General features: G+C 39.4%; 1 protein-coding gene across 2 annotated transcripts in view; it reads right to left on the reverse strand.

Moving 5' to 3' along the window:
- Positions 1–14,362, reverse strand: part of LOC109475886 (metaxin-2-like) — a 36,604-nt gene that overhangs the window by 8,012 nt on the left and 14,230 nt on the right. For both annotated transcript variants that reach the window (XM_019776702.1, XM_019776703.1), the window contains exon 7: positions 887–925. In XM_019776702.1, the coding sequence (XP_019632261.1) occupies positions 887–925 (39 nt within the window). The remainder of the gene's footprint in view (positions 1–886; positions 926–14,362) is intronic.

Here is a 14,362-nt window from a genome sequence, read left to right on the forward strand (position 1 = left end):
ATAACTTGAGAAGGCCTTGATGGATTGTCTTGATACTTGGTAGGTGGGTAGGTCTTGATGAGACCTCGAAATGATTAGATTTTGGACCCCCTAGCGGCTTGTTATGGTACTGCAGCTGAACTTCCGGTTTTGATATCTCATGATCTAGACATGCTATGGTGATGAAATTTGGATGGTAGGTAGCTCTTGTGCTGGGGAAGAAGTGACGTGAGTTCGGGCCCCCTAGCGGCTTGCTCTGGAACTGCAGGGATATATTCTTGAAAATATTCAAAAAGGGATAACTCAAGAACCGGTGGACGGATCGTCGTGATTTTTGTTATGTAGGTAGCTTACTTGATGCTTAATATAATTATGTGACAATTATGCAAATATGGATGTAATTTGCATAATTTATGGGGAAATTCTATAAATCATCTGCATTCCATGATAGGACAATTGAAGCTTGTGACATTGGTAATTGACAACGAGAGAAACACAGGAAGATATTGATTATGTTAATAATGACCTAATTTGCATAATTAATTAGAAAATTTTATAATTATGTAATGATAACTGCCTGGAATTTCATACTTGTGGTATTTGAAAGTTAAATTGAGGTGAACATCATTAAACATAATTTATTCAAATCAGGACCTCGTTTGCATAATTTATTAGGAAATGCTAGAATGCATTGTTTGTTAATATAAGACTGTCTTTTGGTTGAGATTATGATAAAATGATATAATTCATGAAAATTAGGTTTCTATTTCTTAAATCAGGGGGGAATAATCTAATCTATAATTTGTCAGTCATAAAGATTAACATCATTTGGCGAAGGTATGAGATCGGGGAACTCTAGTTGTATTTAGGGTAAACCTTTCTGAAGAAACTGATTTCTTTGACTCACCTCACTTGCAGTTGTTGGGTCACACCATGAGATGTAGAGCTGTGATAACACAAGAAGCAATGGTTGGAAGTTACATATCTGGACAAAGTTCTTTACAAGGTTTGAAATGGCACAATGTTCCTCATTGGAGAGCGAATAGCATAAAACTATACCTCCAGAAAAAGTGACTATCCTTAAGGGAAATCACACATTTCAATGTGAAATGTGCCACAAATTGAGAAAATGCAGTGTCTCTAAACAAGGGTATATACATATATGACATATGACATAATGGGTTTTCTTAGCACAAAGGTGAACAATTAAGACAATGACAATGACAATAAAGACAATACAGCAGTAATCACATTCAAGTTTCTAGCAACTCCCCATTCTCTTTGTCTTGATTTGAAGACATTCTTGAAACATTGATTCTGAAAGTTATTTTAATCAGGCCATATCAATGCATTTCCTTGGTTCTTGGAAAGTTCAAGTTCAATCTATAGCAAGCAGACATAAAAAAATCAGAGGGCAGGGAGGAAAACTCAAATATGAGTGTATTTACAACATAAAACTGAGTCCACCAAGGCATCAAACTGGACCTCAGACTTTGTTTTCATTAGGTTTTTTCCGGTTAATCATACTTAAAAAAAATCAGAGAACTAACAAATCAAATTGATAAGTTTAATCATGAATTCCTCAATCAATACACATGTGTGTGTGTGTGTAAAAAAACATGTATGATAAATTTTTAAATTTCTATTGCAGGTTACATTTTGCTGAAAAGTCTGCGCAGCAAGTTATGAAATTATCCATGCCCCAAGTATCATGAATCCAAGACAGGGCAAGATCGGATACCCCCCCCCCTCTCCAGAGACAATATCCAATACTCCGCTAACAAACAAACATATCACAGTAGAGCAGCTCTTTCCGGGGCTGACCCCTGCCCCAGGCGTTACCACCAGCACAACAGAACAGGACGGCAGATCAATATGGTCAATATGCTGAGGCAGTGCAAGACCTGCACCACCTACGGGCCTGAATATTATCAAAGTCTGACAGAATAAGGTTCTTTCTTCCAGTGATTTTCGGTATCACCTCGCAGGTTCGATCTCACCAGTTTACCTGTCAAGATTAAATCTGCCTCTTTTTTTGCTGCAACCACTTCTTGTAAAATGAACTTTGTTTTAATCATTATAGGCTAGGTTAAGGTAACTGCTTGTTTCATGGGAAGACTGGAATACATGTGGTAGGCAAATTCTTAAAGTTGAAAATGGACACTGCAATTTCAATGGCAGTCAAACAAAAATGTATTTAAGGAGTGTAGAACTAAAAGTGTACTTTCTTGTACTTTGTCTTACTCTAAGTAAGTTGCTCCCACTATAAATCTCCTATATACCTGCTGAGGTAAAGTAATTAGTTAAGACAACAACAGATAGACTTGCTCAGTTGCTGCAGGTGAATCCAACTGGTATACATCAGTGCAGTCAACATTATTTTAGATATAGGAGAAATGAATCAATTTTAGAAAATAGGGTAAGAAGAAAAAAAAGGTTGGAACTGAGGATGAGGCTTAGGATGCAAACAAGTATAAAATCTACATGAATTTATGGTAAATCATCAAAATACTCCATGCATTCAGCAATCATTGCTTGAAGTTGAACATCTGTTCCCTGTCTGTTGGCAAAGTGGTTTAATGGAATTTTTAATCAGAGAAATGGCTATTAATCAGGGAAAACTTATAATATCACAGCGAGAGAGATGTCATCCTGACGTCTTATTCTTGACAGACGATTTATAAGGATATGATTTATAAGGAGACGTCCCCCTGCACACGACGCGGCGCATCCTTGTAAAGTTATCAGTGCGCTCATCTTTATGAAGGCGGCTGTTTGCTAACTTAGTTCACGCTGACAAACGAGGAAGGGTTGTGATCTGTTGTTCCTACATCACCCCCATCTCTCCTCCTGTCTATAAATGTCTCCCTTCTATATAACAGGACATCTTTCTTGTTATCATGGGCTTAACGGACATCCTCCAGGGTTGACCCATCCTGACCTTGCTGAGATTTATCCCACGGCAGTGCCCCCCTCCCCTCCCCACCCAAATGTCAGCTGTCCATCACTAAAGACTCCGGGGTGCACTTGACACACATTGGCCACATGATCCAGCAAAGCAGAGACACCGCCCCATCTATCTTCCTCCCTGCCCTGCCAGGATCCTCCATCCCAGGCGCATGTCAATCACGGCCAAACATTTGTCTTGGGGCTTGACGGCAAAGGGGTGAGGAAAATGTCACCACACGATGGTGAATGTCGCCGTCACCGTGATTTCACGCGGCCGCTCCGAGGGGGCTGCGCCTCCCGTTTTTCGTGTTGAGGTGTCAATCCGTGGATGCAACCATCGGACTTGCAAATGAACAAGGGTTCATACAGGAGGCAACAGTGAACTTGTTGTGGATAGCGGTACACTTTGAGGTTGCCCTCTTTTGATTGGCCGGCGATGTCAGCTGACTTTGGCCTAAGGTTTGCTGTTTTCACCATATTGAAGAGGACAAACATCTAAGGTCCCACAAATTGAAACTCATCAACTTACGGACTTTATTGAGAGCTTATTTGTTTAAAATTAGAATCAAGGGGCAGCCAATATAACCAAAGATACTGTATTCATCACTAATATTCGTGGTACTTTTATATTCACAGTTTTCATGGTCACTTCTGTACTGCGAATTTATCATTACAACAAACAACTGATTTGCTGACTTTCTTTCTTCAGCACCTCCTGCCACCTTGAACATACTGTACAGTTCCGCGAACATGTCCAATTTTCTCAGACCGTGAAAGTTTGCTACCTTTTGACATGTTGTCTCTGTCCTCAAACTTTCAAATGACTACAAGATCTATATCATTACAACTGTATCGAGTAACTTGCCTGTCATAGTAAGACTGACATTTTGTCCTTTTAGTTTTACAATTGTTGCATGGATTTTCCATTATATTCTTCAAATTTTAGACCAAACCGAACCAGATACTAGTAATTGAACTGGCCCGGCCTAAAACCCTTACAATTAGTACATACCAGCACACTACTACTGGTTTTCCCTTGTGGATTGCAGAGTACATGCCTGAACCATGTTGTACAGTTTGTGAATCTGTGATCAGCTTGGTTTTCATCATGTTTTATACAAGGTACGTCGGATATCGCCCCAGGACACACGCCTTTCAACCTCTCATCAGACCTGCAGTACAGCATAATAAGTCACTTTCCCTTTTAAAGATTCTTGGGAAAGGAAGGTTGTAATAGCTTACTGTTTTATCCAAAGGCTGTTGGGGTCTAAAAGTTGAAGATAAGTGAAATTTCCAGAATTGCAGGTAAAATTTTTGACAGCTTGCAATGTTGCAGCTACACTGTACCTGTATTTAGTTTTTTGACAATGAAACAAAATAAGGCCACACCACCGATTTAATTTTATGGATGACATCCGCGCGCGCCTTGATTTTCACCCGATCTCAAAAAAAAAAAAAAAACACGTATTCCGAGGCTCTGGCCTGGCTTTAGGCCTGGGTAGTGCATGGTGGTGATAACTCTGGTTGACGGCAGCCAGGCTACCGAAGCTCCACGACTCAAGAACTCAGTACATACGTACAGCAGTGTCGATTCATATATTCCGCAAAAATCCAGCATGTGTCGGCCTGTCGTATACATACGTCGCTATGTAATGCGCCAAATTCACAATACCAGGTTTGTATTCCTGTGGTTTTGTAGCATTTTTATTTTTGGCCGGATTTTTATTTTTTTCGCCCGCGCGCACTAGTTTGGGGGTCTTCATAGGATGTCATCCATAAAATTAAATCGGTGTGGCCTAAACAGTCATATGAGATATGGTTTAACTCTTATATAGTAAAAACCATTGCCCTCCTACTAACCTTTTCCTGAACCTTACACACCGGATGAGCAATATCACTTCTGAATGGAGGCATTTTTCACACTAATAGAAAGTTCACCTAAACTAGTTTAAATCCACCATTTACTGCATTGGCATCACAGTAAGAACAAATCATAGAGACCATTGCCCTCCTACTATCCTTTCTGTGAACCTTATGCTACAGGGTGAAGAATATCACTTCTCAATGGATGTATTCTTTATGCTCACAGAAAGGTCACATGAACTAGTTGTAAACCATCATTTTCTGCATTGTCCTCTTTAATAAAACTTAAGAACATTGCTCACCTATGTAATACTAACCTTTCTCTCAACCTTTTGCTACTGAAGAAGAAATATCACTTGTTAACGGATGATGCTAAGATCACCTAAACTAAACCATCATTTTTTCAAGCACCACTATCTGTAATTATGGAAAACTTAAACTTTTCTCCAACTCAAAATTTGACTCACCAGAAATTTTCGACCGAATCACTCAGTCTTCCTCAGCTATCTGACCCAAATGCTGTGGACACGTGATTTTTCCCACGTGTGACGTCAGCAAAGGGTCAAAGGTTGTCTGAAGTCGATATCGCCCCCCGTCCCGGTTGAGCGATGGTTGAAGTGAACCACTATCTGTGTTGGCCTTGTAGTAAGAACTAATTGTAAAGACCATTTCTTTCCTACTAACCTTTCTCTGAACATTATGGTACACAGTGAGCCATGTATGTAGAGTTCACTGAAACTAGTTTAAACCCATCACATTGTCCTATATATTTCTTCCAGGAATCTCACTTCCTTTTTGCGTCCTTCAGTATCTCTTGATGAAATGAAATGCTGTCATTCTAGCGCATCATTAGCGGTAGATCAGAGCAACACGGTATCAGGGAAGCATCCCAACCTTATCGACTGGCGGTGTAACAAGTGGGAAACTCAGGCCTCATCATTAGCTTTATCTGCACCAACAGAACCGCTGCTATCTCCAACATGTGAAATTGCTGACTGGAGGGTGGGGAGGGCAAACTGCGAGGTCTGCTCCGCCGAGGGTCCAGGCAAGACGTAGCCATCTATCACTGTCGACGGAGCCAATATAAAGTGCACACACACGGAGTGTGATCGACAGCACACGGGCCCCACGGTATAGCCAGGGGCAGAGGCTGGAGTACAGGAGTGGAGATATACTCGCTACACGGGTACATCAGCAAATATCGCAATATTACATCCAGCAGGGCTAATCAAGTCAACTCTTTTGTTTACATCGGCACTTTGGAAAAAAAATCTAACAATTGCTTCTTGTGGTAGTACCAAAAGTGGAGATACACTCGCTACACGGGTACATCAGCAAATATCGCAATATTACATCCAGCAGGGCTAATCAAGTCAACTCTTTTGTTTACATCAGCACTTTGGAAAAAAATCTAACAATTGCTTCTTGTTACTTTAATACCCGGTTGTTTGTATTGCTACAATATTGTTTATGATAACTGTTTATGATGGAATATTTTGACAAATATACTGAATGTTGTCTTTATGTCAAAGGGGAAAATTTCTCATCTCATTATAATGGGTAAAATTAGCATAATCAAAGTGTCATATCTAAGTGTCACAAGCTAAATGGTTTAAAATTTTCATGAACTAATCTTTTTTTATCAAAATTTCATTTTCATGTATATTCATTTAAGGTAAATTAAGTCCTGAAAATAAACACAGTAAAAACAAAATACTAGGAGCCTGAAAAAGCTACAGTACTGTATTCTCTGCCTGATAGAGACATCTAATTTGTGCATGTTCTCTCCCATGTACATGTATGCGTATGTGTACTAATAAATAAGGACTGAAACGACTTTGTCTAACGAAAGAATCATAACTCCACATCTGTCATCTTTAAGAAAGCCATAAGGCACTAGTCGAGCAAAACAGTTGCAGGTAAAGTATTGATGTTTTTGAGTGTGTACCAATCGATACAAATGTCTGCTAACCTTGGAGGGTGTCTGTATGAGAGAGAAATCAGGGCAACTGTGCTGCCAGGGTGATATCATATTCTATATTGATCTGGTCACCCTGGTAAACCATGCTGTCTGTCAGACACTGCTAATCTGTACCTCAAGGGCAGCGGGTATTACAGAAACACAGACGTACAGAACGTATGTGACAGCGGGAGGGGGGCACAGAAGTGGTACCTTCTTTTCAAAGTCATCACATTTCATACACCTGTGATCATAGTTGCTGACACGTGCTCTAGCGTGGACACAAAAATGCTGTTAATTACTTAGTTTATATTTGCGGTTGCAAAATTTCGTGGTCTGAGAATAATGTTTGCATATTTTATAAGATATACTGAAGAATGTTTGACAGAACCTTAAGGATATGAAATATGAATTTCAAAAATCAAAGGCAGTAAACTTGATCATATTCAAAAAGATCGTTGTAATAGTAAATGGCACATATGAATCTACAAGACTTGAACATTGGCATTATATTAATTGGAAGTTCCAAATATTTTGTTTGATAAATTTTCCACATCTGGACAATTAACATGCTCCTAAGACGAGTGGATTCTTAAAGGAAGTTTACTTGTTTTGGGGAAAACAATGATGAAAGATCCTTGTTCCATCCATATAATCCTTCAGCCGGAAATCATATTAATATGTCCAAGTTTTCCTAAACACCCAGCTGTCATATGATATGATAGATTTTCCATGAATGGCCGCTATGCTTTGATGCTCTGGTGTCTTGATCAACGACTCCCTTCCCTAAACATATCACGACATAATTAGCCTCTCTCCCCTGTCAGGGTTCCAATTTAGCATGTCAGATAGTCGTGAGGGCCTGTATGGGGGGGTCCCGACAACGCTCTGTGCTAAATTTTGAGGGCTCTCGATTACGCTTTACGATAAATTCCAAGTGGCAGGCTACAACGCATTACCTAGAATTAAAACAGTGAATACGCTCTACGGAAAATGCGCCAATTACGCTCTACGTTGAATTAGATCTGTGCTCCGTCTACGCTCTACGTAAAGTTAAAATGGCCGATTACGCTCTACGGAAAATGGCATGCAGGCCCCCAGTAATGGTTGTTGGTTTAGGCTGGGGGACCCCTGCTAGGCATGTTTGGAGGTGACCCCCCTGGGAAGAAGATGAGAGCATCAGTGGTGTCACCTGTTGTTTATGGCAGATGTAGATAGGGTGAACATCTTTGTTCATTCTTTATTTCAGGCATCTACAATGTATGGCCCATATAAAAGAAAACATGCGGCATGCACAAATTGAAATATACATAATATTAACAACAACAGTAAGGCCACACCAAGTAAATTTTATGGATGACGTCCGCGCGCGCATTGATTTTGGCCTGTTCCTAGAAAAAAAAACAAGAAATTCCGCTTCCTGTAACTACAAAATGTATGACCAAAGTGTCACGACAGTGCCGCAAATTGTTACATTGGCGTGAAACCCGCAACTAGCAGGCCTGCAAAAATGTGATGAAAGAAACAGGACAGGACGACAACTGCTGTTCCACCTGATTTATTGCTGTTTTGAGGATGAATAAAAGACTTCTTGCTTGTTACACTGTGTCACCTCATTCAATTTGTGTCCTAACATTTGTCGTCTCTTAGTATATTTCTAATCTAGGCATCTTGTTTTTTAGGGCCCTTCTTGTTTTTTTTTTCGCCCTCTCGCATTAGATTTAGGTTCTCCAAAGGACGTCATCCATAAAATTTACTTGGTGTGGCCTAACTGTTAAAAACATGACTATGAGTACAGATGGACCCAGATACTGTGGAAGAATCTGTTGCAGAAGATTACATCAGATTTGAGAACAGATTGGATGATGTATTTGAACATGCCTAGAAACTGATTGCCAAAAAATAATAAAATGTCTAATGTACTTGATTAGCTTGGATTAACAAATTACCTAAAGAAACATATGTTTTTCTCTGATTCATAAAAATTGGCATAGCTACATGCAACATCCAACAAAAAAAGAATTACATTTAATGTCAAACTTCTCCAAAAGGAATACATTTCTGGCTTAAAAGTTTATACCATTTATCTGTCAGCATGTTACATTTATAGCACATTCATCACATACATGCAGTATACTAGTAATAGAGATCTGTAGCACGTACTAAGGACAGAGTATTACACTTGCCCATGTTAACTATGTCAGTACTGCAAACTTCTCCAAATGTGGGGCATGTTACCTTCACCGACTAGACAGTTGCGTCGCCACACAAGTCTACAGAGATATGATACTCTTGTAACAGTCACGCACTGTGTCACATAGTTGGAAACTTGTATGTGTGCCAGATATTTGAAGATAAGGATGTCTAGACAAAGCCTGATATGTATATGACAATGTACTATATAATACAGAAGCATACTGTGTGAACATTTAAAAACAGTTTCTGTCACAGTTGGAATTCATGACTTGATTGACTACCATTTGGAGTGATGACTTGGGTGCATGAATTGGGTTCAACACCCCTTATCAACTGTGTTTGAAAGGCAGCCAAACTGTCTAGTTAAAACTTCACACAGTCTTACGGGGCAAACCAGAAATCATCATAGAGAGGTATGCAAAATAAACCAGAAATTACAAATCTCTGAAAGAAAATTCTACAGCAATTCTGAGATATTGATAAAAATACTACAAGATGAAAAATACTACACACATGAATGGTTAGAGATTAGAAAAATAGATATACAGGTGAACATTTTCATCCTCCCCCATGATGATTCTTGGTCAGTCCCTGAGAACTTTTGCAGACTTGGCAGCCATGTACACTACAGGTGTTTTGTGTTGACCTGCTGTTACCCAATCAACACATAGTTCAACACTCCCCCTCCCTGCATGTGCTTCTTGTAAGCACAGGGCACAGGAGGAATATAACCTTACAGCAATTCTGTACTTCTCTTTTGCTTTGGTTCCTCATTTCTAGACATTTTGCAAGAAGTACAAATTCACTGAGAAATATTCTTCTCTTTGATACTCATTATGTTTTTTTATTTATTTTTCTTCAACTTTTTCCACTAAACTGAATCACACTATGATTTTTTTCTCTGAATTCCTAGAGATTCTCCACAGTTACGTCTCTTTAACTTGTGTTTTACAGACAATTGAATAATTGTGTACTACTTGATGCTACTTACTCCTGGATACGAAGTTATGTATTAAAAAAATCATGTTTCTTCCTTGTCTTTTATTCATCAGTTGCAGTAATGACCAAGAAGGACACGTTTGGATGTACTTAACATGCCTCCTGACTCCCGACACTTGTAAAAGCTTAACCCTGTCAGTTGCTGTTGACTAGTTTTGCCAGGACTCCTTTCCACTGACCTACTAAACCCCAGTGAAAACATTCCCCTGAAGGAGGCTGGGTCCAGCCTGGCTTGTACAGCTGTCTTGTTAGTTGAGCTTTGAAGGACAACAGGGAGATGGCAGCAGTGACAGAAGACCAGTGGCTGGACATGGTGGGGGATTTAGATTGTCAAACAACATTAATGGTAGCCAGAGCTCCTGGGTTGCCAGGAAAGGCTAGCCCCAGAAACAGATTTGGGGCAAGGCCACACTCTGTGTTTTTGTTGGCAGTCAGAAACAAATGAAGGAGATGGAAAACAGGGTAGACCTCAAGTCACATTTACAGGAGTTAACATTTTACACCTGTCTGATTTGGTACAATAAGAACTGGAAAACAAGCCAGCAAGGGGGCCAACATCTAATCATTTCGAGGACTCATCACATACTAAATATCAAAACACTCTATCTATATATATATACTACACTCTATCCAAACCTTCTCAACTTATCATGTCGACACTCACATGCACAGACACACAGACACACAAAACTCTACCAAATACCTTTCTGATGATGGTATTAAAGTAGGGTAGGTGTTTTTCATATTATTACTCCACAACCACATAATTATACTAGTTTTCAACGACTTCTTGGACACAGAAAATTGGAAGATAAATTTTCTGTCTAGAAGAAGAACAAGAGAAATAAATAAAAAAACATTTTTGGTAGTGTATGTAGTAAAACCTGACTTCAAAGTTATTGCTGACTTCTTCACTGAAGTTTCAGGTAACTACAGCACAAGAACCAAAGAATCCCTTCATTGAACTGTCATTCAGCCATATCACATGGACCAGACATGTAGCTGCACATGACCGTGAGTGAACTTGACCGACCAGATGCCTTTATTTCCTGTCCTTGAAAGCTGTCCAAGTGTACTGTTAAAGCCAGAAGGGTTGTTTGAGTGGCGTGTAGTAGCCTGGGGGTGAGGGCAGGGGGAGCGAACCTTAAATGGAGAAAATATTTGAGTGCTGCAGGGAAGAATGCTCCTCCCAGTGAGGTGCTCCCAGCAAGCATGTTGGAGGGATTACACATGTCAGACTGGCTTGACCCTGTGACCTGATGGGGTCAAACCACGTTTGATTGACAGGTGGGGAGGGCGTGCTTTGGAGGGACAGTGTAGGAGAGAATGCTGGGTAAAACTGCTCGCCTTCAACTTCAGAACTACATGAAAAGAAACCTACAGTGGGTGTTACTGGAAGACAGACGAGAAATGTCCAGACCACAGATGTACAAAATGACTAATAAACTGGTGGACGTACCAACTACTAAGGCCACACCAATTTAATTTCTTGGTTCACGGATTTTTCTAGAAAAATAATGGAGCGGGCGGGCGAAAAAAAAAAAAATAAAAACAGGCCTAGGCATCCTATTATGGCCCAAAATGGTACGATAGGAGCCATAAAGTCAACACACCAGGCTGCTTCAAAATTTAAACAATGAATTTTGATCTTTTGATACCACTGAAAGATGGAATAACTGTAACAAGTAGAAAATGACTGTTTTCAACTGTTCAGGGCAAAATATGAGAATTTTGCAGTTGATTCTGAATTTTTATTTTATTTGCAAATCAAAAAAAAATGAAGCGGGCGAATCCGTTAACCAAGAAATTAAATTGGTGTGGCCCAAGTACTTAACAGAAAAGAACAAGAAATAGTCATACCTTCAAATATCAGAGTTATCAATTAAGGATTGAGGTGTTCAAAAACTTGGATTTTCCAAGAACGATCATAGAGTGGAACTCATTGCCATGAAGCACAGTTGGGGCATCATCACTAGAAAGCTTTACAAAACTCCTGCCATTAAATGTGCAAAGATTGGATGTAACAGGTTGTTCGGTGTAATGTAGCCAGCTGCCACCGTGTGAGTGCAACCCTGGTGTGTTACGACAAAGGGCGGTTATACTGGCTATACAGAAATAAAGGTCTGCCATGTGAAAATATGCATGTCACAGATCCTAGTGGTATGTCTAAAAAGAGGCACAATCCACAAGTGTATCTTCATGTAAAGTAAAAGAAAACACAAAGTAATCTGTGGGCTCCAGATTTCAGCTGGTAGACAAAACATGAAGTCTACTGGCCATAATCACCCACCATGGGGTGTATACAGGTCACTGTAAGGGTCAGTGGTCTGGTAAACCTGACATCCACCCACCAAATTACTTTTCTCTTCTCTCTCCACAGGAGAATGTCTGGGGGACCTGTAAGGCCTAGGGAAAAAAAAGTTGTGTTTCCTGTTCCCTGACCAACTGTAGAAAAAAGTGCAGACCCTAGCCTTTTTTTGTGTGGACCTCTGCAATGGAAATAAATTTTTCGAGCTAATCAACCTTTTCTAGCTCCATGATCTGACACCTGAGTGATGGAACATTGTACAATCAGTTTGACATTAAAAATGAAAGTATTCTCGTGCAAGTTTTACTTTGTTAAATTGTACTGTTGGAACACTAAGTTGGAACACTAGAGATTGCCAAAGTCTGAAAAAAAAGAAGGAAAGAAAAAAAAGATAATCCCTACCTACTGACCCTTATTCTTATCTTAAAAGTTCATCTGTGTTGGTAGTAATCATAGTAAAACATTGAACTTTATTCCAACACACAGATTATACAGAGATCAAATGTTCAGCAACCACTGTCGCCTTCATCAGGATAATTAATGACCAATCACTTCTTGATTAATTAATTAATTAAGTAATTATCAGGCGACAGTGGTCACTGAACATTTGATCTCTGTATAATCTGTGTGTTGGAATAAAGTTCAATGTTTTACCATGACCCTTATTCTTTTCAGGACTGAAACAGGAAACGCAAGATTTTTTTCCAGGGCCTAGGGCAGGTAGGGGCACTGATGACTTCCTGTGGTGTAGGGTCACTGGGGCACTGCCACCCAGCTAGAGTTACAGCAAGGTGCGCAAAGGTCTAATGGAATTTTAATGTGCAGAGAACCATTTACAAGGGATAATCCATTTTAGCATATTGTTTTCTCATTTACCTAATATATTGTTGTTCGAGACAACTTAAATGAAATAGATTCGTTCGGTTGTATCAGAAATGTTCTAGCAAATTTGAAGTTAGCCACAACTGAAAAACTTCTGAGAACAATTTCTCAATTTTTCTCCTCACTAGAACCTGGTAGAAGAACCTTTATAATGGGATTCCAATGTTTTCTAACAAGAGTATGGAATCAAAGATTATACATTCCTTTCAAGACACTTCATGTACAAATGTACTTTTTCCTGTCAACATACAGTTCTGTTAAAGCAAGTTAAATTATGTAAGATAAACATATAAGTTCTCGTCATCAGAATCCTACACACTGACTACTGTAAATCACTATTTTTTGCGGTACTTTTATATTCGCAATCACTGCTGTGCTGTGAAATAATTTGTCAACCTTCTTTCTGCTGTTCCTGCCACTACTGCGAAGGCATAGTTTTGCGAACATGTCCATTTTTCTCAGACTGGGAAATTTAAATAAAAAAGTGATCTACAGTGGTTACCAGAATGTCTCTTGGGAATTCACTAAGCAGTGTTTAAAAGGCTTTAAATCCAACTGACCTGGACTTAAAAGATGGGAGGCAAGCTAGACACAACACTGAAGTAGGTCGTCTCACAAAACCTAAAGACAAAACCTACCCACAGATAACATTACATTGTATATATAGATATGCTATAGATATAAATATCCACATTCAATACAACAATGAGCTCTTCACTGACTAAAATTGTGCCCACAGATAATTGCTACAACATTTAGTTACATCCATAAACTGATGTCTCTTTGCAATAGAAAAACTTTATTACTTTTTAAAGAATCTCACATTGCAACAATGAGATGAAGCTAATCATATGTATGGCATATGTCTGTATGTCTGTTATGTACATGTATGTATGTATGTATGTATGTATGTATCTATGTGTGACTGAAGAAATAATCCTTGGGCAAAGTAGTTAATTGATTTTGACACTGTAATGATAAATGCTTGGCTACAGCACTTTGTTCTGGGCTTCAATGTTTCCGACCGCTCTAAACACAGGGTCACTACACAGCATGTGCAGACTCTATGTTACCCAGTTGCTATATGTGTAGATAGATGTAGAACATGTGTCAACAGTGAGACTTCTCCTGACAGAAACACAATGTCGGGCTAGAAATCATCCCAGAAGTGTGAGAAGACTGATAAAAGGAGTTGTGGTCTGCCAGTGTCAACAAGGACAGGGAGT

Source organism: Branchiostoma belcheri, unplaced genomic scaffold, assembly GCF_001625305.1.
Source record: "Branchiostoma belcheri isolate BF01 breed outbred unplaced genomic scaffold, Haploidv18h27 scaffold35, whole genome shotgun sequence".
Lineage (NCBI taxonomy): Eukaryota > Metazoa > Chordata > Leptocardii > Amphioxiformes > Branchiostomatidae > Branchiostoma > Branchiostoma belcheri.